Raw genomic sequence first — 26,136 nt, 5'->3', positions numbered from 1 at the left:
AAAAGGCGCATTATGTGAAAAAGGTGGTTTTTAGATGCACCCATAGTGGTCTACATGGTGCCCTAAGGATACAAGTGTTGGGTGCTTACGAAGAGCCCATGAACTGAAGAAAAGAGAAGGGAGAAACCAACCATAGGAGCATGAAATGCAAAAGAGCACGGCCAGAACAAGAGACATCCAACAAACTTGTCACAGTGCCAAAATTTTATTGTTTAATTTCTTGTGCTTGTTGGGCATCTTTCTTTGTACTTGTCACTTTTTCAGCAATCTCCATAATGATGTTATACGTGGGGAGTGGGGGCAGGAACTGCGCTATCTGTAATGAAACAGTAAACACGTTGAAGCTCAAAGAGGTAACTGTTCAAAAGGCAAATCTCCTATCACCTTTTCTGTCTGACCCTTTCAGATCAAAAAAGGTATCCCTCCCCCTGAGGGATGTCAAATATAGTGCCCGGCCGTTAGTTGAAATCAGAAAAGTTCCCCTTATATCCCAATCTTTTAGGTTGTTCTCATTACATCTGCATGGTTGACTTAATAAGAATAGACCTCTCAAGTCCTTTATACATCTACTGATTTTCCAAATGACATGATCTCAATGAAAGTTTCCTATGATTCAAGGGTTGCCAAATCAACTATGTAAATCATATCTGTAGAGCTTGATTAAAACAACAGAAACATTGACACCATGCAGATACTTGTATATATGCTTGCAGACAAATCTCTCTCTCTCTCTCTCTTTCTCTCTCTCTCTCTCTCTCTTTCTCTCTCTCTCTCTCTCTCTTTCCCTCTCTCTCTCTCTGTGTTTGCGGACTTGCATCCGACCAATTTCTGATAAGGTGTCCTATTGAGATTAATAAGCATAACACATAATTAAGCAGATCATACTTTTAAAATGACTGAAGATCTTAACCGCTTAGTTTTGATGTTGAATCAACACCATATTAGCACTAGTGATGTACCCATTTTCTATAGCCCTGCAACATGAATCAAGAATGATTGGGTAAGTTTAACTGGTGGTAGAGATGTGAAGTTACTTTATGATTTAGCACAGCAGCACAGGCTGCTGTTCTCCCAGTTTGTTGCTGGCTATTGTTTTCCTGTCCTTTTCATTGGGACCTACCCTTTTAAGCAACGAAAGAGTATTAAAAGGAGTTTCTAAGGTTGATACTTATGTGAGGGCAACATATATTTATCAATTATCATGCAAAGGCACTGCGTTTATTGTGGACATCTAGAAGATCAAAACTTCAAGTGGAAGCTCAAGTTGTCATAAAGAGAAATCAAGTGGAAACTCAAGTAGAGCCTTTTAATTTCCCTTGCTTTATGTCAGGACGTCAAAAGGTTTTTGGTTTATGTCAATGGGTCAAATTTATCCAATCCCCTATTGAATCCAATTAAAATGTGAATCTGATTACATATAAACGTTAGATCTGTTGGTAGTTGGATAAAGGTTTAGTTTTAAAAATGCACTTCAATTTTAAATCAATTCACATAGAAATTGATTAAATCGTTCAGTAAGGCACATATTCTTCGTGTGTACATCCTTACGTGGAGCTGGATAATAACCAACTCATGGACACCAATGCCTTGTCTGAACCATATACTGTTTAAGAAAAGCGTGTGTGGTTCACTTTTTCTTTAGAAGCATAATTGCCATAACCACATAAGCATAAGCAAGATCCCCAGATGCTAGGAAGTGGGGAGCATAATCCATAAGAAGTACTAGTTCCCAAAGATGAGACTGATTCTATATCATTTGAACCTCAAATCTTCTATCTTCTTTTAGAATCCTTTGGCTCATTTCAGTAAAGTAGTACGGAGGCACAGAGAGAGAGAGAGAGGACCAGAAATAGTAAACACAAAAATGAGGAGATTCTTGCCGTAACATGCCAGGCTTGTGAGATTTTGCTTTCTTTTTTATACAAGATTTAGAATAATAAACCACTAATTTTGCTTTCTGAGCCACATCATTAAGTAGCCCAGTGAGTTTTTTGTGCCTGTAATGCTATGGTAAGTGTCTTCGTAACCTGATCTTGAACTTTACCAATCTAATAGGATCTGAATTTAGTATTGAGAAACAACAGTTCCATGTTCAGAGAAAGAAGCTATTGTGTTATCTCATCCACATCATCGTGTCGTTTGTGCTTATAAATAGTGCTGCCAGTGAATCATGTACAACCTGATCTTAAACTACATCGAATTTAATTGACCAAGGTTCCATACAGAAGAAACAATTGTATATTCAGAGACAGAAAGAGAGAGAGAGGGCTTGGAGGTATGACGAGGGCTCTTAGAGAATGATTATACAAATTTATAAAAGGAACCATACGATAAACTCCTTATTGAATCTAGATTATTATTTAAATTTTAACTATAACCAGTTTCAAACGTGAATGTCTAAAAGACGTAAGGTTCATAACTTCATACTAACAATTATGTTCATCCGAGAAGTATGCCCATGATGGTCACCACTTGGAAAGAAGTACTTGGACATGAGACACCGCTTCTCCAAGTAAAGATTGAATCAGTCTTATGGTTCTCCATGGATATGACCATTCTATTGGTCTAAAAGTAATCGTGATGCAAAAAAGAATGTATTAAGAAAAAATAGGAAGATCCATGAATTTGATTACCTTGCGTTTTAGATCCGTTGGTCTGATATAGCATGCTTTTTACTGATGCAGCAAAATTCCATACTAAAATCAATGGTTAATCAAACTAATGATCTTTAAGTTAGGCCTAGGATCTACATTTGAGATCTTCATTTTATTTTTAATTGGCAAAAACTCTTAGTTTTCAGAGGGGTAAGGTCTGATCTTAAATACATGAATCTCAAATCACGTCTTAGTTCAAAGAAGATCAATGGTAATCAAACACTCCCTTCGGAGTTGAGAAAGACCTCGCAAAAACTCTTTTATACGGATGAAACTATAGATATTTTCCAATAGGTCTTTTACCAATTTGTTTATATTTAACTGCAAAAGATATGTAGCCAAGCTTTGCCACCCTTTCAATGGGCTGGCAGTGGACTTAAAAAGAGATTTTCAAGTTGAAGGAGGTCAAGAGTCGCAATGCCTCGGCATATCCTGGTAGAGGTCTAACTAACACCGGCTTGCAAATCTAACTCGTGCACAGGTCTGACGCTCTCTTTTTTTTTCATTTTTTCTTTTTTGGGTATTGTTGCATTTTCCTTTTACTTTCACCCACCCTTTCTTTGATAAACAGATGCCAAGCACAAAGAAGGAACCGAATAAGACGATCCGAAATCTTTTCGCATTTTGAAGCTTGTGAAATCATGGCCTTCTGTCCAAATATACAAAAGATATCTGTGGCCTCGAAGGCGATGAACCATGTCAAACTCATCATCTACAATAATGCAGATCAAGTCACCCAGTGTTGCGCTTAAGTGGATTTCCAGAAAAACTTGTTATCAAACCACTCACAAGATGGAAACGATGTGCTGGAAGCTCCTTGGCGTTAAAACATACATATAACATACTGATCTGAAACGTGAATAAACATTTCACAACATATACTCTCAGTAAAGACTGCCATCTTCCTTATTATTGAACCAATGGTCCTTATTCGACGAGGAAATCTGAACTGCACAAGCGTCAATATGGAACTCTAGTAGGATTTATTACAAAATGGTTGTCTCAGTTTACCTCCACCAGCTTCTTTTCCTCCTGAAAATTGCAGCCACAAAAATCAGCCCCGTTAGATTCAGCAATCAAAAACTGAACAAGTAATGTGCAGAAGAATTCACTCGCCTTTCCATCTGAAAGCCGCAGCTTTTCGACCATGCTTGCGTACAGCTTACTATCCTTCTTGTCATAGTAGGCCTGCAGCTTCTTCAGTCTTGCATACTCTGACTTCAACTCCCTAAACAGGAATTTAGAGATCCAGATATTTCATGAATGTTCCACAGTTACATATAATTGTAAAACAGGAAGATAATCATGTATGCTGCAAACATGGCAACAGTTATAGGTCTCAGCTATATATCAGCAAGGAAACGTGTTGAAGAAAGCTTATTCTTTGTGACTTTCATGATCCTTTTTCTCCTCCAGGACATAGAGAGAGCACCAGAACTATAAAAGCCTAATTACCATATGATCACACATTCATGTGAAAAAGTCCAGTGTCCGAAGAAAGAAAAACTGTTTACCACAAAACTTCAAAACTACCTATTATCAGGATCAATCTCCAATGCCTTCTTTAGATCCAACTCTGCCAAATCAAAATCTGTTGTCTCGATGTATGCCTGTGCCCTCCTGAACAGAGCTTTCACATTCTGAGATTCCAGTTTTAATACCTGAGTGAAGACAATGCAGCAATCATAAACGATACTATGTTATGGCAGAAGACTATAATGTGTTAATTGCAGCCAATTGGTACATCAACATAATTCATAAGACCATCAAATACATCAAAGTATCCAAATTTACGTTTCCAACTCACATTTGTGCATAGTTTGGCGGCTTCTCTATATTTCTTTAGCTTCAGCTTGCATGCTGCATTATTCAGACTGCATGTGACTTTAAAAAATTTTCCAATCTTCTTCTGTTCTTCACTGAAGGTGCTTTCAAATTCTACATATTTTACAGCCTATGGAAAAGATAGAAACATGCACCATCAAGCACAAAGCTATGTAGTCGTGACGCTTATTTTAAATTTTAAAGATTTGGTACATAAGGGAGCGAAACCTCTAGGATCCATAAAATCTTAGGCTGAAAAATAATCAAGATTGATGGGGAGAACAGAACTTACCATGTCAAACCTCAATGAAGCTCGTTCATATTTTCCAGCCTTAAAATAGGCATTACCTTCCTCTTTCCTTCTTCCTGCATATTCAATCTTTTCCTCAGGTTCCATATCCCATGACTCCTTTACCTGATATATTCAAACCACATATATATTAGGTGAGTAGAGGTGAAGCTCAAGTGTATGTGAACAGAAATTGTTCTCTCTCAGGAATGCCTTTAAGTACAAACTGGGGTTAAACACATCCCTACTATAACTATACCAAGAGATCCCCAGCATTATTTTCAGATCGATTCATGCGTTATTGAATGAAATCCTCATTTATCCAATTTAAATTGTCATCATGCATTTATGCATTGTATAGTTTAGCATCTGTATTTTCTTACAAACATGACAAGATGAACATAGGAGTTAACATTGTGACCACTTTAAAAATATTTAATCACCTTGGTAAAGTCTACCATCTCCACTTCATAGTAAAGTGTCGAATGTGCAGGTACCACAGCAAGTTTTCCCTCATATTGGGTGTCTGCATAGCCATATTCAGGACCAATTATAACCAGAGCAATTTCACCTTTGCGCATAGTTGCAGCAGCTAGATCTAGGCCACTGATTACTTGGTCTGCAGTCAAAAGATCGTGCCTTAGGACTCTACTTCATGAAATAGCTGGATATGTGGAGAAAGTACTACGAGAAGTTACCTTCATCTACAAGAAATTCAAGAGGTTCTTCCCCATCATGGCCCTTCTTGTCAAAGATTGTTCCATCTGAAAGCTTGCCAACATATCTAACTGCATTTGCGTTCCAATAAAAGGAGTTATCTTGCAGAGCAGGAACCGCAAAATCTAAAAATATCTTGCCACTTCTGGAAAACAAGGTGGTAAGAATTATTCAAACAGACTTCAACTTGGTTGAAAAAAACAACTTACTATGAGCAACTGCCCCACTGTTTGGCTTCTCAAAGGTCTCCATAGGGCAGGTGATTTTCTTGATCACTTTCTTATCTTCGGTAATATACTCAAGAAGCTTGAATGCAACCAACTCCAGGAAAATGGTAAGGACAGCATTAGGAGGAATAGCAGGAAACTGATCGTCTGTCGCTGGCCTCCCCTTCTCCCCGAACCCATCTGTGAACCAAAGTTCATACCAATGAAAAGATGAATACGCAGGTATCCAGAATTGTCATGCACAATATTTCCTTGAAAATTACCCAAACCTATACTGATAGTGTTGGAATTAGAAGATGAGAAGATGCAAAGAAGAAAAGTATGAAAAAGAACGGAAGCCAGTATTTTAAGCCTCTCCACACATTTGAATCTCAAAATAACATTGTTGGGTGTAAGACAGTTGATGGCGCAGCGATTGCAACATTTACACTAGAATAGAACATGTGAATTACAATTATTGACTTAATGAAAGAAGAATGCTGCTTTATATTCTCTCCGTTCGACAAATCAGATTATCAAAATGAGGTGAATTATTGCAAGCAGCATAAGAATTGAATGTGGCATGATGTTAAATCAGCTAAAAGGAAAACCATTAGTGCAAACAAAGTTGACAAAATCCTAACCGTAATTTGTGTAATATTATCAAAAGATCCAGGAAGCATATCATTCCTAGAAGCATTTCTTCAGTACGTTACTTGCCTTTGTTCAGCATTCAAAGCCTCATGGATCAGGAAGCTAAACAGTTGCTAGGCTCCATATTTGAAAATAATTCACTACAAGCATCATAAGTACGAAATCGTTCTCAAGTCATTTCATGCAATAGATGTTGCATGGGTTATCAAATGCTTCACTGAGAGCTAAGACAATTCACAAAATATCTTCTGAACAGATTCCACATTCAAAATCTTGACACTTCTAGACGAATTTAATGCCTTGCCAAAACTAACTGAACTAAAGCTACTATCGTTAAAAAATCCAAGTTCTAAGAAAAATTGCTTTAGCAATTGATTTTTGTGTTTGGATATGGTAAACCAGAGTTTGCAGCAACGTACATTGAGGCTGTACTGTAAGAACGGCCTTCTCCCCCTTCCTCATGGTCACTACCGCCTTTGCAATTGCAGGACACAGTTGGCCTGAAACATCAAAGTTACAGTTTTCTGAGCGTCAGATCTCAAAGGAAAAAATCATGATTATTCTGCATGATTATGTATTGCCAACTTATTGTTCATTTAGCTGTGATACCATCGTGAACGACAAATTCTACTCCATCTTCAGGTGATTTTGCTACCACAGTGCCATCGTCAAGCTTTACCTCATATTTAACTGCCAATCAATCAACACAGGAAAGAAACGTTACAATGCGTGTGTGTGAGACAGAGAGAGAGAGAAACTAGAGGCCGCGTCTCACCTGTCACTTCATCCTTCTCTTTTGCTCGCTCTATAGCCTCTGTTCTGTGCAGAATCTTCTTAATTATCCCTCCGTCCTCGCAGACATCAACAACTTTCAGCCAAGATATCAATTCAATCTCGAACTGGAGGGTGGCATCAGCAGCAATGGACGGGAAAGTCTCCTGGATCCCCTGCGTTAGTTTGGGAGGCACGGTGAAGAGCGCTATCTCGCCTAGCCTCATTGTGATGATACCGTCATCGCAGCCCCTGAGCTCAGCACCTGAATCTGCAGTTAAAAGAGGTTGAAGATAAGACAATCTTCAGCTTCATTTGAGACGAAATTTTCTTACATTTATACCATGTTTCGATTAGAAAATTAACTTACATTTTCCGACATTGAAAACAAATGGTTCCCCTTTGTCCTTGCTCGAGGCAAACTTCTCCCCACCAACCACAGATCCAGTAAAATGCACTGCAAATCCAACAGCTTTGTTTTTCACAACATTTTTGATAGGGAGAAAAGACACATTGGCAGCACCACCAGAAACAATCACTGGACATGCTAAGCATTTGGTTTAGGCACCTGTGACTTCGTCTCCGAGTAGGGGAGCGTCCCATCCTTCACCTACTTTGATCAGCTTCTTCTTCAACCCCTCCTTCGTAAGAACGCCTTCGTCTTCGACCTTCTCGGGGTAGTAAGGCCGAAATTCCTCTTCAACTTGGGCTTGAGGAGGAGCTGTTTCCTCGTCGATGTCGTCCATGGCTGAAGATCAAGTACGGATGATAGTGGTGGTAGTAGTAAGAATGGCGGTTGTAACCTTCTTTGTTGTCTTGTGGAAGGAAGGTGGCAGCTCTTTTAAAAGGGCCATGCCAAACTGTTGCCACCATGGCGCAGGAGTTGGCGACGAAGCCCACGAGCTGCACGTGAGCTCAGCTGCGACGATGATCGATTCCTTCTTTCTCAGAGAAATGGATGATGGCAATCGATTATAAAATGAATTGGAGAACGTGGCTTTCATTGATCAAATATCGTCTTCCATTCTAATGTTGATCAAATTCCAAACCTCTCTGTCTCTCTCACATACGTGTGATTCCTGTTTGTCTCTGACCATTCGTTACGACAGGAAAGACCACGCGATGCACGCTTCAGATAAGTGTGAAAACATATTTGTAGGGGTCGATCTTGCCCTCAGATTTGGCTGCTTTCCACCTTAGATTATCCATTAACCAAACAGAACGAAAAAACATGTAGTTGATGTGGCTTTGGTTGGGACTTAAGATTCTTAATATGACAAACTGCTGTGGTTTTTCTTACATCGAGTTAGTCATATTTATTCAGATCCTCGTATTTTAAGCTCAAAATCCCTCAAATCCGCCATTAAAGAGGGGAAGTTTTACAACAGTACGATCACTTTGTGGTGGTAGAACAAAATCATGCTCAAGACTGATTTTTCTTTCATTTGCCGCTTGTATATGTAATTTGCTAGTCAGACATACTATATTATTAAAACTGAGCACGCATTTGTTATCGTCAACAAAGCGTTAATGCAAAGTTTGTGGCGGAGGCTAGGCTAACAGTTCTAGTTTCCAATCATTATGATATCAACTTTATGTGTTGTAAAGGAGGGGGCGTCAAGTTGAAGGACTGTGAAGGTAACATAAGTCTTGTATAATAGATTTATAAAATATTTTAAAAAGTATTATATGAATTTGCCTAGACTTTTAGGCTACATTCATAAAACAATTACAAGCTATTAGAAATTCATCATGTAGGATACAATACTACTCATGCCAACCAAAGCATGTTTTTGTTATCCCTTCAAAGATTGATTTTTGTTTTTGTCAAAATTTTAGTAAATAATAAAGTAGATGATGGCCTCTCATTTTTTAAAGATTGTGGAAGGCATATATAGCATTTTTGGGCAGTGCATTCCAATCCAATCTTGTATACATTCTTTTTGCATCTTAGAGCCGATTTGGGTTGGTTTTGGATCCTTCACGGCGCCCCAAATGGAATCCTCCAGCAATTTAGCCTTTTATTTTCAAAACTTCACTCCTTAATTATGAACCTAAATTTAGAGAAAATTTTTAATAAAACTTTTATTCTATTTTGATCTAAACTCCTTCAAACAAGCTGCTAAGGAGCAATCTCTCTCTCTCTCTCTCTCCCTCTTTCTCTCTCTCTCCCTCTTTCTCTCTTTTAGCTCATCAATTCATATGACCCTAGCCTGAGCTTGGAAGAACAGGTCCTATTTAGCTCTTGGGATTATAGAGTTCAGTTAAGCTTATATGTAGTAACAGAACTACAGATCACTTATAAGCATACAATAACCAATTATATAGCATGTTGAGCGGGGGAATTGAAATTAGTTGGCTGCCTATATTCCCAGTTGGCTAAAAAATTTAATTTTGTCATTAAAAATATTTGTCAGCCTTAGCAACAGTTTATGGTAGTGATGGGTCATAATATTTTAGCAATGATTAAGGTAGTTTTAGAAACAGTTTTAATTTTATTAGTTGTCAACATCTGATTATATATATATATATAGTTAGTTAGTTAGTTAGTCAGTTATTATATGCTTGCAAGTAATTTGTAGTTATGTTACTATATACAATGGCAGAGTCATGAATTTTTAATTAAAAGGGTTGAACTATAACTTTAAAATTTTAATATGGGCCGGAAGGTTGAAATATAATTTTACAAAACTTTTATAAAATCTAAATAATTTTTTTTTAAAATGACATGTACAATTATTTTCCTTTTTTGTTATTTTGGAGTGCTCTAACTGTTCTTTCAAACTCAAGTTGGGCTCGTAAGAATATATAAGCTAAATCATACTCGCAACCTTGTGAGCTAACTTAAGTGAAGTTTCAGCTTACTTTGTTATATATTAGTCGATAATCAAGCAATTCAAAGCTCGAGCCTGAAAATTATGCATCTAAAGGAGCCAAACATGTTCCCATGAAACGCGACCAACTAAACTTAAATGTTATACCATGGTGGGTTTGTTCACCTCATTTTCAGCCGCTCCTTGCTTAGTTGTTTCAATGGGTGTAGCATAGCTGGTCCGCCTCAGTGTAGGTGCAACTTCTCAAGACTATAAATTATAACGTACACAGCATTTGAGTTGAAAGGTGTATCATATGACCACTTAAGTTCTGAAGCAGCCCCGAACCTTAGGGATGAAAAAAAAGGTTTCTTCTCCACTAACCACCGTTAATTAATTGAATAGTCGTATTATAGGTGACCATATTTATAATTGCCTTTTCCATTTTTTAATTGCAAATTGCTTTCATTATAGTCCGACCCAACGGATTTGGTTTCTACAAACTCTTTTCCTCTGCAATCATCCATTCATAAAGTGGGGCTTTGAGGATGCTAGTTTTAGTTAATAATTGTTGGTTTTTTCACTAGGACTTAAAAGATTAGGGTTGCACACCAAATCAAGCCAACTCAACTCAATTTGAACTCGCCAAAAAAAAAAAAAAAAACTCGACTCAAATTAGAGGCGAGCCAACTCGAGCTTGAATAAACAGATCGGACTGGAGTTTAAATTCATATTTGAAATGTTAAGCAAATCGAGCTCGAAGAACTTGGCTCATTTAAACTTAGCTCAGCCCAGTTAGATTCCATAAAATCAATTCATCATTGTTGAATTAGTTAAACAAGTTAAACCAGTTGACCAGCTAAACGAAACAGGTTAACATAAACGAGGTAAACTTGTCAAGCTCGAGCTCTATGCTGTATAGTTGAGTTGAGCTCGACAGTTGAACTCGAGTTAGAGTTGAAGTCGAACCTGATCTGGAACTCGACTCAAGGTCCAAGCTCGAACTAGAGTTTTATAAATTAAGTCGAACCCGACTTGGCTAGTGTGCAGCTCCACCTCTAAGAAGAAGTTTGAACTCATGATCACCCGAAAATAAATTTTTTACTTTTACTATTTTAACACACATACAGAATTTGAAGACAAAAATATCTTAAAATTTTCGCTCGAGGGTTGAAGCCGTCGAATAAGAGAATGTGGAGGTTCAAAGTCGTTCGCCTTAAAATTTGCAGCACTCGACCAGATCTTTTTCTCGAGAAATCTAGTCCAACGGGGTCGTCGGCCTCCCTGTCCATCTAATCTGCTTCAGTTTCTCTTCAACGCGTCTCGTGTAGGAGTGAAAGTTCCGTCTGCAATCTCTTTCTTTTCAGGAAGGATGGTCGCCGCGTCTCTGTTCAGTGACTGAATGATGCTTCTACGTCACCATCTTCCCCTCCTCCTCCTCTGTCACCCCTTCTCTTCCACTCCCATAACCAGACAACCTCTCCGTCTCATCATCCCACCGAGGCCATTCCTCTCTCTCCGGACCCACGCTGCCACTCCTACCACCTCTCCGCCGCCACCATCCCTTATTCCGTCTCCACTGCTCTCAGGCGTGAACTGCGATGAGGATGATGAGGATGGTGATGGTGGTGGAGCGCCAATACATGTTCCGCTGGAGAAGCTCTTCATTCCTCCCGATGTCGAGGTCTCCGCCGACGCGGACGCTTCGAGCTATAGAATCCTGAAGGGCTCCAACATCGTGCTGAGCCCGTACGCGAAGGGATCCCAGGTACTGCAGGCGGAGTTTGTGAAGAGCAGCACCAGGCATGAGGATTGCCCCTCGGACGGGCGGCCGGAGTTTGCCCTCGTCGGCCGTTCCAACGTCGGCAAATCCTCCCTCCTCAACTCCATCGTTCGTAGGAAGCATCTCGCCCTCACCTCCAAGAAACCAGGCACGCCACTTCCTCCTTTTCTCTCTTCTTCTGCTTCTTGTTTATCTGCCTTTCTTCAGTCAATTAGGAATCAGCAAAAGATAAGTATCTTTGTGGCTTATGAGATAGTTGAATGATGCGGGTGTCTGGAGGGCAAGCTAGATTTCACTGAACGAATGCTATGTAATGGGTAGCTGTTGATGGAACGGAGTGCTCCTTCTTTGCTAACTCTGCCCCTTTGTCCTTGGAAATTTTTAGCAATTGTCAAACCATAACTTCTATAAACGGGATTATGCTGGATTACCAACCACCAGCCCACGATGATATAAAGGATTCGACTCGTTCACTGGAAAATGATTTTTGTAATTCATTTTTCGTTCATCTTGAAGTACATGAAGGTTCAATTTCTATGATCCACTACTTCAATCTATATGTACAGTCAAGGCACACAGACGCGTACATTTGCATATATCTCCTTGTAATGGACTGTGAATTGATCTCACTTTGTCCAACAACATGTTCTTGCAGGGAAGACACAATGCATCAATCACTTTCTGATAAACAATAGCTGGTACCTTGTGGACTTGCCTGGATATGGGTAACTCCAAGAACGATTTTCTTTCAATATCTTGATGTTTTGTTCTGTGCTTTTGCATTATTATGAATCTCTAATCGGTTAAGCTGAGCATTTGAATGGGGATTATCCGGGACCTGAAGAATGTTGATACTATAACCCGTTGTCTGATTCAAAAATTCCAATGGATGGTCCTATATCCAAATGCACTGCGTTATAAAAAAGTGTAATTTCTGCAACTAAGTCACGTTCTTGACATCCTTAAGGAAAAAGTTAGAAGGTCTAAAAAGCTCAAAAACCTTACCAGAATTGATAAAAAGCATGCTGATATTGAGATCAAAAGAAACAGCATGTTCTCACCATGATATTGTTCGCAAAACTTTCTTTTCTTGGTCCTCCATGTACGATTTACTGCCAAGGGTTATTCTGTTCCATATCCACATGTTGTCTACTTGATGATAATTAGTTCCTGTTTGACTTGGTTTGTGTTCCTCTTCCTTCATTCTCCTGCATTTTGGATTTTTTTCTAGTCAAAGTTTTTTATTTCACCAGCGGCCATCCCTAGAGAGAAGGAAGTTTGAAATATGCAGAAAAAAAGGTTTAATAATGGCCAGAAGTGATCTCTCAGCAGTGTATACAAAAGTAGGATATAAAAGTAGTTCAGTGACTTTTTGGTTAGGCAAGGGAAGTAAGTATGATTAGAAGTAAAATGCCCAAATTTTAAAGGTTTAATAATTGATAGAGGATACATCCATAATGGATACAGGTGTATTTGCGTTGACTTATCAACTGAGAATTGGAAATTGAGTATGGCTAGAAGAACTAATGCCTTCCTTTCTCTCAATTAATTGACATACCCAGACGGGCTGATGATGTCATCTGAGCTTTTTCATTTTTAAATAACGAAATGATATTTTGTTTTAAGTTCCAGGGGTCTAATGTCTTAAGGTTGACTATAACTACTATAATTTCTCTTAATCTCACAAGAGCTTTCTGTTAATGTCTTAAGGTTGACTATAACTACTATAATTTCTGTTAATGTCACAAGAGCAGGGTACCTTGACCTAAGTCCCAAAACCATTATGACAGCCACCAATAGTCGCATGGATATTCACTTTGAGTCCCAAAACTTGTGCCTGTTTCTGAAAGTTACATTGTAAAGTTCATAAAAGTTGCTGAATCTCCATATCCAAAGTCATATTCATGTGATATTGACAGCAATATGCTTCTTAAATTGAAGACACTGTCTGACTCCATTTACGACCATATATAGGGATGGTTAGGGTTCCTCTTTTTTCTGTATCTCCTGCTTTTGTCAATACTGGCAAAGATGATGGTTTTTCTTTCCCACTGCTATTAGAATCAACCTGAATAGGCCAATGTGTGTTGTGTCAACTACTGCTTTTAATATTTCTTGGGTTTCTTCGGTTCTTATTTGTTCTAAATTTCTAATTGATTTCTATTTTTTAATCTAGAGTCTAGACCAAGATAGCCTGAGTTACCCCATTCTTATATGGCTCATGCAACCTAATTCTTTGTTAGTTCTCACAGACAACTGATGAGAAGAAGAAAGATAAGATGAGATGGTATTCCTGCACAAGCAAGAGTGCTACCATCTCACTGACAAGATTGTTCAAGCACTTTAAAATTTATGAGGAAAATTTAGTTTCTGTCCATTACAGCCAAATACTAGCTACTATTAATATGCTAATGCCTGTACATTAGAAAACACAAAGTGCATTTTTTATTGCTTGCTTGTCAAAGAAGTAAAAAGTTTTTGTGAGATTTTGGAACTCTTATGATGATTCATGCATTTTTCATAGTTTAATAACTTTAATTTTTACCGAGGAAGAGAAGCATCTTATTATATCCATAAAAAGTTTTCATGTGCATGTTGGCCATAAGCAAATCCACACAAAGAGAGTTGTGTTTGCAGAGGTCACGTAAATTGCCTGCTTTGAGTAATTTGAAATAATAAACTATTGTTGGTTTAATGCATGTAACATTTTATGTGGTTCATAATTCATGAGTTAAGAGGGGAATGTGAAAACGGTTGGCATGTTTACTTCGGGCAGTCAATGGTTATGCTATTTATGTTGCATCTAGAGTTAGGTATATTGTGATTCATCCATGCTGCTTTTTGGAATGCCAGATTTGAATAAACATGTTGTATAAGTTTGGCTGTAGTAAGTTTTAATGTATTCGGCAATGTAATTTAATATGGTGTTTGTTGCTGATTGGTGCTTTGTATAAATGTGATAGATATGCATCTGCACCACAGCAAGCACGGTACAATTGGAATGAGTTCACTAAAGATTACTTCATCAACCGATCAACTCTAGTTTCTGTTTTTCTCCTCATTGATGCTACCATACCTGCAAAACATGTTGACCTCGAATATGCACGCTGGCTGGGAGAAAATAAGGTAACCACTGCATTTGTTCATAGCATCTTTTTGAGGTTCTTCACACGGTGGAAATGCATCAGGCAAAACTAACTTCAACTGCGATAAGTTTAACCCACCACTGAAGGTTTTCTGTTGATACAGTCCCCCATAGGCCATAGTTCATGACATTCACATGATTATTGGTTGATTGGGCTTCCTTTCTACCTTGCCAAACTTATTAAGTGGAACTTGAAAAATCATTCTGTTTGAAAGGCTTGATACTTTGTTACCACAACCACTAACACTGTTCATTTCATCGTTGTTCAGATCCCAATGACATTAATTTTTACCAAGTGCGACAAACGGAAGAAGAGAAAAAATGGTGGTAAGCGACCTGAAGAGAATGTGGAAGATTTTCAGACATTGATAGCAGAGTTCTTCCAACAAGCTCCTCCTTGGATCATGACAAGCAGTGTTACCAACCTAGGACGGGATGAGATCCTGTTACACATTGCCCAACTTAGGAACTACTGGCAGAAGCATTAATAATAGGTCAATGTATTTTAATACACATTGCCAATCTGATGGTCTGGTTTCGCAGTGGCTGCTATTTTAATCATGTCCATGTGTCCTTAACATCGTCTTACAGAGACCTAAGTTAAGCATTCTGTGAATGCTTAGTCCTCGTGTTGAAATCTGCCTCTGGCAGGTTAACAAAGTGTACATCCTGCAATGGTAAACGATTTTCCAATGAATTTGATGGGCAATTACTGCACCTAAGCATTCTGTGAATGCTTAGTCCTCGTATTGAAATCTGCCTCTGGCAGGTTAACAAAGTGTACATCCTGCAATGGTCAATGATTTTCCAATGAATTTGATGGGCAATCACTGCACCATTAATGGGGCAATTACTGCACCATTAATGGGACGATCGCAACTATTCTATGTAGCTCAGCTGGTACCGGGAGTGAGCGGCCAACCTCTCTTACCGTCTTGAACGGGAAATTTCATTTTGAGTTAACTCGGTCCTGCATATCCGAGTAATGCAGAGTGCAGGTGAATGTTCTGTTCCATCTGCCATTAGACAGGCCTACATCTGATGCTTATGATCTTGTTTTCGAATGATTGTACATGATCTTTCATGCACAAAAAAGATGGTCATCCGTAAGTTTGACGATCAGATCAGCTTTCTTGTTTATCATGTCTAATTTTGTGCCAAAGTTCTTAATATAAAATTTTTCAACATGGGAAAATTGGATGAGTGGATGGGTGCAATGGAGCAAATTTTTTCCTGAATTACGTAACAAATGTGAAAATGAACTCGAATGCACTGGAGAATGTGCCTTTCCGAATGTGGGTTTTGCCATCCAACAGTGCCTTTCCGAATGTGAAAAGAGTTAATCCCAAGATTCTGTCTCACGCAATACATGCATTCTCATTGAAACATTCGGGGCAAAAACACGCCCCCAGCTCCCAGCATTTGAGTGTGGGTTTTGAATTTTATCAAGGAAAAATTTACAAAGACAGTAATTGGCAATATAAGAAAAATACTGCAAAACTTTAGATCCATTTTTTTCTTATTTACTGCTAAACTTCCTCGGTATTCTTCAAACATCCACCTTTGCTCACAGCGCATACATTTATCGTAGTTCAATTGAAGCTACTGAACAATCCAAAAAAGTCCCTTAATATATATATTATCTGAGGTTAAACAGTTGGAGCAGATCGAGTGCATGTCCAACATACCCAACATAATCCGTCTCTGATAATTAAGTTGACAAAGGGAAGAAAACATAGTTGCAAACATAAAAATTGAAGAAAAGGTCGAAAGTCTTCAGGACATCTCATGGAATGCTTGGAAACAAGTTGGGATGAGTTTCCATCAGGCCGGCCCGTGCCTGGGCCCAAGCATCATAGATCGGGCCTGGCCTCGCCCCAGCCCGATTCAATTTTAATAACAAAAAAAGTTAAAATATTTATAATATATATAAATATAAGAAAATATATAAAAATATATTTGCAAATTAATAATAATATATTTTATCGGGCCCAGTAGTAACCTGATCTTTACTTGGCATGACATAACAGCGAACAAATTTCCACCCTTCCGTTTACCTTCATCAGATAAATATCCGGCCCTAACATCTTCGCAGTTGGGGTGTCCTTTGAGGGGTGGTGAGAAAAGAAAACGGGAAGAAAATACGGCCTGTTTAGCAACTATATCTTGTATATGACCATATTCAGGCTGTTTTCCTTGACAAGGCCAAGATGAATCAAAGCATGACATATTTACATGAGCATAAGCTTTCAGCCTACCTCTCACTTGAATTTCAAGAAGAGATCGTATAAATTAATTTGTAAATTCACGTCTGACAGGTTGCTACGATATAACAATGTGTGAATGGCCAACGATGTGGGTGATCTCAGATGCAGCCTCAGCAGCCCAGTGCACCACCGATCCAAAGAAGATCTCCCAGAACCAGAGGTCAAGTGCAAGCACTGAAGAGAAAATGAGCAATGCCAACGTCTGGTACCTGTTCAATGGCCAGCCTGATACTTCAGCCAATGCTTTAAGAAATGGAAAAGACTGCTTGATATTGCCATCTTGCTCGTCACTAGTTATAGACCAGGCAGTAACCCATGATACGTTCGACGGGACCATGTTGAAATCTTCCCGCAATCGCCTGCCCAAGTCAGGCATGTGGCCTCCACCATACAAAATGGCTATTCGTTTATAACCACCATCAAGTGTCTTCTGCAACGCCTCTAAAGCCGCCCTGTTTCTTTCGCCAATAATGACAGACTTCTCTTCTACAGCTGCAGTCACCTGCGTGAACCTTTATAAACTTCCACAACATCACTTTCCAGAAGAAAAATCTCTCTCAAGATAAGAACAATAGGCAACAAATCAGTGACATCAAGGTCCGCAAGGACCTGAGAAGAACACCTAAATCCAAAGTCCAACACGCAACACCAGACATAGGAGAGTTTAAAAGTCCTTACTCTGTAGTTAGGCGCTTTGCCAAAAAAATCTTCAGAGCAGAACCAAAATCCAGCCTGGATAATGCATTCAGCTCCGAGTATTCAGATGAGGGGATCTCATACTGTGAACAGACGCCTCCAATGATGAAGAGGCCTACTAATGGCATGGGCAGCACTCGAGAGGCCCACAGAAGCTTGGATTTCCAAGGTCCAAGTTCTTCAACTGCAGAGGAAGGAAGCAACACTGCTTTCGCAGATCGGAGGGTCATGTCCCTTGCAAATGAGAAAAAGCTCTCGCCTCTTTCCAGCTGCAGAAGAGGAAAAGTTTGACATGCATACATCAATTACAGTTGGTACTTTGTAGTGAGTCCCCATATAAAATACGACCACCTAGAGAGGTACTGCAAGGAGTGGGCTGACACATGAGCCCAATAATAACAATAATAATAATAATAATAAATCTTTTATTATTAGCAAGCAGCCATGGGAACAGACAAGCATGAATTCTTGCAGCATATACCATTAGTTCTTTGAGTGGAAGAACAGAACCTCAAAAGGTGAAAGCTGACTGAGGTTAATTAATCTGGCTATGTATTGATTAACCCCCCTCGGATAACAAATTTGCCATATATTTAAAAACCATCCACTCTAGCACATGCACTACAATGATGCGATATTATTATATGCTTTTCATCTTCGTATCCAGTGTAGAAAAACTGCAAGTTACTTACTGATACGATCGTTTAAACTCCAAACTTACCATTCTGATGCTTTGGTAGCATGCATGACGAATTCTTTTTACACAAATATCAGGAAAAAAAATTGGCCTTAGGTCGCACCATTTACAATCAATTAACATGAAAGAAAGCCAAATATTTTAAATATAATATAGTAATGAAAGAAATAACCTCGACAATTTCCATTTATAGGTGAAAAAAAAAATACCTGGAGCGACTTGAAAGTTTCATAGTCTAAATCTGCATGAAACCAGTTACGACTCTCATAATCAAGGCAATCTAACTGGAAGTCCAGGGAGAGCACTCGAGCCATTTGCCGCTGAATAAAACCAAGAATATTGAAACCTTTAGAGCGTGCACTTTTGAGCCTTTTGGTTGTAATCTTGTTTCTCCTGTTCTCTAAACTCTCCCTGCTTGCTACCATCTCATAAAGGATGCAATCATAGGATTCAAGATCCTTCTGGAGGGTTGCAAAGTACCTGAAGTTCACATATTGTTAATCTACCATACGCTAGCAGCTAATTACACAAGAAATGGATGAAACACATAGAGAAGAACCTAATACAAAGATTCTCACCAGTCAGATCATAGTAAGTTCTACAGCTACCAACCACACAGTAACTTCAAGCTTGCATATGCGCAGTTTAAGCAGCAAGTCTGGCAAAATAATACTCATGAAAAGGAGGAAATAAGTTTCTTTTATCTCAACACCAGTGGAGGATGGGTTCAGAGGTTTGGCAAAATAATGAGATGAAATTCGCCTTCTAAGAAGGCCGTCAAAATTCAAAACCACCTGTTTGATAGATATCATATGTTTGATCGGTGGTGTTGAAGATTGAATCATTGAGACAGGACACTCTAATGATCCGTTGTAAATGATGATGACTAGCTGGACATTCTTGTTTCCCAGCAATTCTCCTGAATTTTGCTTTAGCATTATGTTTAAAATTCCCTATAAAACGTTGTCCTTTTATTAATCTTGAGTTCATTGCGTTACATTCAGGAGAAAGAATCCAAACCAGCAGCATGACGCTTAACTTGCCCATCTACTGCAACACCCACCTCAGCCAAAAGAAGAGGCTTTGGGTGGTCCTCCCACATGTATATTCACAAATAGAAAGTTCTGCAGCATTGCAAAATTGAAGGAAAAAGAAGAAAGAAATTTATGGACACCGACGAGATGATAATATGCCATTGGGAAATTTAACCACAAAACGTGCTCAGTAACATAAGTAGATTTATCATGCTTGCTGTAGAAATATCATTGTGAAAAATGCTATTGAGAGAAGTGCTCTTGCGGTTGTTCTTTCGTTTATTTAAGCTTGATTCTTTAAATCACCAAGAATTTCAATTACAAAGTAGAAGGAACTATTCCAACGTTTTATCTAAAAAATATGAATGGTAGACACCAATAAAAACGCAAGTGAATGTGAATATTCACTTACTCCTTGTCAGCAATGTGAATGGTAGACACCAAGTCAACCTGCAAACGCCATAAAAACGCAAAAAATATGAATCCTCAACATCCCAATTCATAGTTCAAGAACACAGACGAAACTCCGGGAAGCAGAAAAATTCGGAAGTTAGGAGGGAGTAAGACTAAAAGTACGTGCCCGAAGGAATGGGTCGACCAAAGACCAGGGGAATTTCTTCCGATAACTGACGACGGCAGTCTGCAACTGCCCGTCACCGTCATTCTTTCTCTTGAATCTCATGAAATCCGCGATGGAATTGTTCCCCATGAATCTCCCCACACCGCCATCACCATCGTCCTGCTGCCGCCGCTGCTTCAGGGAGCAACGAACGCTAAGAGGCAGTGTGAGAGATGAACGGGAGGGAGGGGTGGAGACGCATGTATTCGACCGAGAAAAGTGACAATCGGAGGCGGAGCGAAGGCCAACAAGAAATTCGTTTCTGTAAGGAAGAGATGAAGACGACGATAAGATGGAGAGAGACCCGGACACCATTTCTCACACCACCGCCACCACCACCTCTGTCGCCCCCACTCCTCTTCTGCCTCCTCTCTTCTTGGTACCTGCGGGAAGAATTGAAGGCGGAGCTCCGGCCGCAGCTGCCGTCCACAAAAGGGAAGAGGCGGGACCCACGCTCTCCCGGCACCTCCTCTCGTGTGGTAAGGTTAAATTTGATCCAACATATGTGGGAAGCCGATAGAATTTTCAAGATCCAGGTCCAAAAAAAAGCTGAAGTTCCATCCAATTCCTTGGATTTTTGGATTGCTCTGGAATTTGGATATAGAGCGAGAATTCTAAACTCTACAAAAATTAAAATAACAACCAGATTTTTGTTGGTTTAACAATCCAACCATTATAGAACTATGCTCAATCTTTTTTACATTATAGAACTCAATCTTTTTTACAATTTTAAGTTTTAACTGGATCTAGGATACTATTAAGGTCTAAGACATCTAAATCTGAGCTAGCTAATGATTCGCATGAAATTTCTATAAGCCAAACCAAGGTCCACACTTACATGTAATACCAAGCTAGATTTTAGTGACATTCAAATGTAATTTGGATTCAGATATGGTAAACTTTTATCGTTTCCTATTCCAATTGCCAAACTTGGTCAATTGGATTCGAATTTTGGTTTGATAATCAGATAAAAATGCGGACCCATCAACATCCTCCCAGTGAATAATACAACGCTATTGTTGCTTGAACAGCTAAAAGTTCGGTTGTGTAGACGGCTCTTGCTTTGCTACATATCCGTCCAAATTTTGCACGTGACAAAATTCTGTCTATTTTTTAATTTTATATTTTTTCAATCTTTGACGACGATTTTCTATTTATTTCCCATTTTTTTTTGTTGATTCCAATGAGAGATGGATTCAACGGATTCATATCAGATATCAAACCAAACCATTTCGAGGTTTCGGCTTGTTATGAGGATGCAGTTTGGGTGTCGTGCTCGCTACATTTAGCAGCTCAAACGAATAGCACAATGGAATGTGACAGGGGCCACAGGTTTCGAACCTTAAACCTTTTGACCTTTTGAATGTGAACCATGCTCCTTTAGGCAACACCTACTAGAAAATTAGACGCACTAAAAGATGGGGTGAAAGTTTAGTCATCAATTCAACTCTCATAGACATTATTCTTTTAAACTGCAAATGATACATGTCACATAGATACTTTAGTTGATAGTTGGAAGAGAAAAGAAAGTTTTGACCTCTCAAGTTCAGCCCTAGGTAAATCTTTTATAACTAGTGTTTGCTTATTATTTTCATTGAGGTGTATGGGGGGATGAAATTTTGCCAGTGGAATGCACCCTAGACAATATATCTCTATCATCAAACACCTTAGTCACTGTCCCAGATCGAGCCAGCCTGTTAGCAAGCCGTAAAGGCCTGATAGGCTCATAAGGGTGAGGCGAACCGAAACAACTTTAGCTCGAGTTTTTTGAGCCGAGTCGAGCTCGAGCAGCCCTATGATAAGGGCATAAATTACAGGTCAGGCCCAGGGCTCATAAGGGGTACGGGTTAGATAATGTGTTCCATGTTTGTTCAATTCAAGTTAATGGATCGAGTATTGTTCAACTCATTAAAAAGCAAAAACTTTATTTTATCACTTTAAAAATAGACTCTCCAATGATTTAATGTAAGACTAATTCATTTAAATCTGACCATCTTAAAAAATTTGAAAGAAGATTGTGTGTGCAACGATTCAACCCATTTTCACATTAGGCTTGGGCCTTTTAATCTCACGCAGGAGCAGAGCTTGCGGGCTCTCGCCCCACCTCCAAAAAAAAAAAAAAAAAAATTACATGTAAATTTAAAAGAAAAATGATTTGTCTTATATAAAAGTTTTAAAAAAATGATATTTCTACCCATGTCAAAATTTAGAAACTTTAATTTGACCCCCTTGATGAAAAATTTCTAATTCTGCCCCTTATTTGATGGATCCTATCTTAACTTCTTGCTGTTTTAATTTCAATAAAAAAAATCTATGACAACTAATCACTTTAATAAATGGCATTATTTATGTGATAAATTTATTATAGATCTTCTTGAATTCAATTACACTGCAATTGGTTTGCTTATAAAAGTTGACGTATCAAGATTGGATCTCTTCAACCATATATAATCAGTCACATTTGATATCTATTTCTGCCTCTCGTTTTCAACCCCAAGCACAAATATTGCCCCTCTACTATTTCAAGTTCAATGATTAATTCTATGTGTCTTCCTCTTAGTTGACTTCATTATCTTACATCAGTTTTCCTTTGGCTTGATTGTTTAATTTTCTTCAAGTATGTGTTCGAGATTTTTGCATCGAAAGACTTCATTTTCCTTCACATACACACATGTCTCTTACTTTATCCCCTTTAAATTACTTTACTAAAGATTTGAGTTGCTTCTTGATCTGTCTTTATTAATTTTATGCGATCGATTTGCCTGATCTCAAGAACAAGAAACTTCCTTTTAAAAATTTTTTTATCAGAAATATAAGCCACAGATGTTTCTCCTTAGAGCTTTGAAAATTGATGGAGAGAGAGAAAGAGAGAGAGAGAACTCCAGGTCAAGAGTCTTAGTCGCTCATGTTGCAGTATAAAACTCTGAAGCAAACACTCCTACATGCAGGGTTTACGTCTACTTTGGCTTATGTTGCCAGCCTCTAAACCAACCAGTATTGCCAAAACCCTTGCTATAAATTACTCTTAAGTTGAACCTCCTTCAAGAGCTTGTGACTCGAACGGACTGCTTCTGTTGGGGAACTGTTACATGAAACTGTTACATGAATTTGCCCCACAGATTATGCAAGTTAGTGGAACATTGTGTTGAGTTACTGTATTCCACATTTAAGTGATTCTTCATATGTTTTATGGACATTGTTTACCTATTCATGACTGATTTCCATGTACTGAACCGGCAACTGACTGATTCGATTCAAATTTTGATTTTTTTTTTTTTTTTACAACAATAAGGTTCAAGGAGAATGAGTTTTGTACACCATTATGTATACATAATGAATATACGCTAAAGGTGGACTTTACTATCAAAATGCATATTTACTTTAATTTCCTAACATTGCATGTGCACATCAAATATTCTTAATCATCTCATTATCTCATACCCTTGTCATTATCATACCTCCACCATTACAGTACCTCATATCTTTATCTCATACCCATTGCACATTATCACTGTCATATTTGTTCATAGTGTTTGAGATAATGATAAAGGGTGGTATGAGATGATGACAGGGGTATGAGATAATGATATGTATGAGATAACGACAAAAATATGAGATAATAACATATCAGATAATGTGTATGAGATAATAACAGAAGAAAACAAAAATAAATGAAGACCCTTCATTACCATTAAAAGGAATATATTTGTCATCACTATAACGATATGCATATATGAATGACACCTTTAAACTTAAACTTTACCAAATCAAAATCTTGAGCTTTTCGTTTTTTTTTTTTTTTGTCCTTACAAAAGTTTTTTTTTTTCCTTCTTAATCATGTGTGTATGTTTTGTCATGATTAAATTAACACACGAAAATTTAATATAGGACACGGCGTATATAACACTCTTCAAAATGTAAGACCCTCAAGTTGATATGAGGTCCCCAACTTCAATTACTTTCACAGATCTACGATCGCAAAACGAATCGTCACGTCTTTGCTCGTGATGTGACATGACGTGACTTTGACTGCGTAATGCACTCACCTCTACGTGGCCACCACTCATGCTGGTCCATCTTAGTTTGATCACCTTGTACATCATGTCCGGTATTGTTAATCTCGGGACAAATTTCCCCTGGATTGGTAGTCCGGTGACGGGTCATCATCTTCAACAAATGCTTTCCGCGTTATTCCCTTTGATTGGCTAGCTTGATGTCGGTCGAATTTCATATATATATGTAGTTTGAGACGTTCAAAAGTTCAACGTTCTTACTGTTACTTAAAGAATCAGCAAGCCGTGGATTGCTGTCTCTTTGTTCGCATCCAGTGGTGCAGTTAACTATAAATTATCTTATGGAAAAAATCCAACTTTCTATAAGAGCTTGTTATAGTGCATTTATAATCTGGATTTAAAGATCAATTGCATCTATTATATGTGAAAAATGAATAAAAATATTTCAAAGAAAAGAAAAATGAAAAGTAAACAAATGGAAGTACTTGAAAAGCCAACATCAAAGGAAAAATGAACATTAGCTGCTGGTTTTTGGATTCAACTTTTGAATACATGTTTGTACGAGACAAAGTCTCAATTGAAAGGAATCTTAGAAATAATATTATAACAGATCTATATCGATTTTCTTGCATATACTGTAGATTTTGTTGACATTTATACTGAGTTGATCCATATTTATACGTTAGATAGATCGGAGGCTGATATGGAATTTTTTAGCGCATCAAATGATTCAAAACTACTATGTAAGCAAACAGTGGACTTCAGCAGCGTGGATCTCAGATCCTGGAATCAAAACCATGGGAAACAAACATGGTCTAAGATCTTCAACTTGAAGATACAACAGAAATCACCTCAAAATTTGCCAATTTCTGGTCTCTAATATAAACCCAAAAAAGTGTAGTATTCATACATGTTCAAAACTTAAATATTAGAAAATTATACCTATTACATATCAACATTAATCTTATACAAAGTTTAAGACCTCGATATCAGGAAATGCGTATCTCATACAAGTTGACAATAATCTTTATGATATAAACAAAGATATTATCAATAAAAAAAAAAACATTAGCAATAAAATCTTTATGGATTTTTTTTTCCATTTGTTGTATATTATAACATTATAGAGCTACACTACTTGCATGCATTTTCCGCATGATCTTCTCATCTAATATCTAACGTTGCTTAATGTATTCCGTCTCACGTTTCTTCTCATTATCATTGTTGCTTCAATCGGGAGAACCTGTTCCTTGCCATTTTGAAAACTTTATAATTTATATATATGTACTTTTTCTAAAAGGGGCATTTCTACTCATGAAAAATTTAATGAAACAATATATTTTATTTATAAAAAAACATGAAAATAGAAAAAAATTATTATAAAACAGATCATTCCGTGTTGATTCAAGTGGGTGCTAAGATATGAAGGTTGTTAATAAGGAGAGTTGGCCCCACTTTGGTGAAATAAAAAAATTAGGGCTCAATTGCATCGATTTTCAACGTAGCAAAACCATAGTTCAAGTTGGCACCGTCATTTTGTTTAATTTTTTCTTTTTTTTTAGGGTAGGTTTTATTATATTATTGTTTTTTTCTCGTGAGAACGTGAAAGGGAGGAAGAATAGAGGAGAAGTTTTCAAAGTCTTTTGCTATTGTGCCCTGCCACCAGTTTCTACCAGAAACCGCGTTATAGTTAGAAAAGAGAAGGCATGGTTTTTTTTTTTTCCTTAAAATTCGGCATTTGACTTGTATAATATATAACTCTTTCCTTTTCTTTTTTCGGCTTCATTTTAGCTGATAAATTCATATATGATGTTTGTTATTTTAACCATGCTTAGCAGCTTATCATAGTTATATCCTCATATACACTACATCGATTTTTTCAGGCAGCAGTTAGAGACAAGAGAGGAAAATGTGTAAATTAATATTAGATGACAAAAATATGTATATATATATA

At 37.9% G+C, this 26,136-nt stretch overlaps 3 protein-coding genes across 4 annotated transcripts; 1 reads left to right on the top strand and 2 right to left on the bottom strand.

The window, feature by feature from the left end:
• Nucleotides 1-3,395: 3,395 nt before the first annotated feature.
• LOC116246011 (peptidyl-prolyl cis-trans isomerase FKBP65-like) lies at nt 3,396-8,167 on the bottom strand. Of its 2 annotated transcripts, none has more exons than XM_050075558.1 (13): nt 7,684-8,167; nt 7,486-7,572; nt 7,120-7,386; nt 6,954-7,034; nt 6,764-6,844; nt 5,694-5,891; nt 5,466-5,555; nt 5,211-5,293; nt 4,771-4,893; nt 4,462-4,608; nt 4,188-4,315; nt 3,771-3,882; nt 3,396-3,686 (listed from the first exon to the last, which is right to left on the bottom strand). In XM_050075558.1, exons 1-13 carry the CDS (start codon nt 7,859-7,861, stop codon nt 3,657-3,659), a joined length of 1,605 nt encoding a protein of 534 aa, XP_049931515.1. In that variant the 5' UTR covers nt 7,862-8,167; the 3' UTR covers nt 3,396-3,656. The 2 variants fall into 2 exon arrangements, with proteins under 2 accessions (XP_049931515.1, XP_031473540.1); XM_031617680.2 differs by having other exon boundaries at nt 5,211-5,386; nt 7,684-8,164.
• A 2,946-nt stretch (nt 8,168-11,113) lies between these two features.
• On the top strand, nt 11,114-15,553 carry LOC116246012 (GTP-binding protein At2g22870). Its single transcript, XM_031617681.2, has 4 exons — nt 11,114-11,859; nt 12,367-12,436; nt 14,675-14,837; nt 15,126-15,553. Exons 1-4 carry the CDS (start codon nt 11,331-11,333, stop codon nt 15,342-15,344), a joined length of 981 nt encoding a protein of 326 aa, XP_031473541.1. The 5' UTR covers nt 11,114-11,330; the 3' UTR covers nt 15,345-15,553.
• A 1,436-nt stretch (nt 15,554-16,989) lies between these two features.
• On the bottom strand, nt 16,990-20,620 carry LOC116246263 (uncharacterized). Its single transcript, XM_031618036.2, has 5 exons — nt 20,131-20,620; nt 19,963-20,000; nt 18,726-18,996; nt 17,802-18,088; nt 16,990-17,635 (listed from the first exon to the last, which is right to left on the bottom strand). The coding sequence occupies exons 1-5, from the start codon at nt 20,482-20,484 to the stop codon at nt 17,179-17,181; spliced, it is 1,407 nt and encodes a 468-aa protein (XP_031473896.1). The 5' UTR covers nt 20,485-20,620; the 3' UTR covers nt 16,990-17,178.
• Nucleotides 20,621-26,136: the final 5,516 nt, after the last annotated feature.

Source organism: Nymphaea colorata, chromosome 1 (genome assembly GCF_008831285.2).
Source record: "Nymphaea colorata isolate Beijing-Zhang1983 chromosome 1, ASM883128v2, whole genome shotgun sequence".
Classification (NCBI taxonomy): Eukaryota; Viridiplantae; Streptophyta; class Magnoliopsida; order Nymphaeales; family Nymphaeaceae; genus Nymphaea; species Nymphaea colorata.
This window is presented reverse-complemented; position numbering and strand designations above follow the sequence as displayed.

Excerpts from the sequence above, each read along its gene's own strand:
- LOC116246011 (XM_031617680.2), bottom strand. The coding sequence starts at position 7,861 with ATGGACGACATCGACGAGGAAACAGCTCCTCCTCAAGCCCAAGTTGAA. Across the intron at positions 5,387-5,465 it reads TGAATTTCTTGTAGATGAAG|ACCAAGTAATCAGTGGCCTA; the intron begins GTAACTTCTCGT and ends TTTTGACTGCAG. Across the intron at positions 4,609-4,770 it reads CTTCATTGAGGTTTGACATG|GCTGTAAAATATGTAGAATT; the intron begins GTAAGTTCTGTT and ends TCTTTTCCATAG.
- LOC116246012 (XM_031617681.2), top strand. The coding sequence starts at position 11,331 with ATGATGCTTCTACGTCACCATCTTCCCCTCCTCCTCCTCTGTCACCCC. Across the intron at positions 11,860-12,366 it reads CCTCACCTCCAAGAAACCAG|GGAAGACACAATGCATCAAT; the intron begins GCACGCCACTTC and ends ATGTTCTTGCAG. Across the intron at positions 12,437-14,674 it reads GTGGACTTGCCTGGATATGG|ATATGCATCTGCACCACAGC; the intron begins GTAACTCCAAGA and ends TAAATGTGATAG.
- LOC116246263 (XM_031618036.2), bottom strand. The coding sequence starts at position 20,484 with ATGGTGTCCGGGTCTCTCTCCATCTTATCGTCGTCTTCATCTCTTCCT. Across the intron at positions 18,997-19,962 it reads ATTCACATTGCTGACAAGGA|GTACTTTGCAACCCTCCAGA; the intron begins GTAAGTGAATAT and ends TGTGAACTTCAG. Across the intron at positions 18,089-18,725 it reads AAACTTTCAAGTCGCTCCAG|CTGGAAAGAGGCGAGAGCTT; the intron begins GTATTTTTTTTT and ends CCTCTTCTGCAG.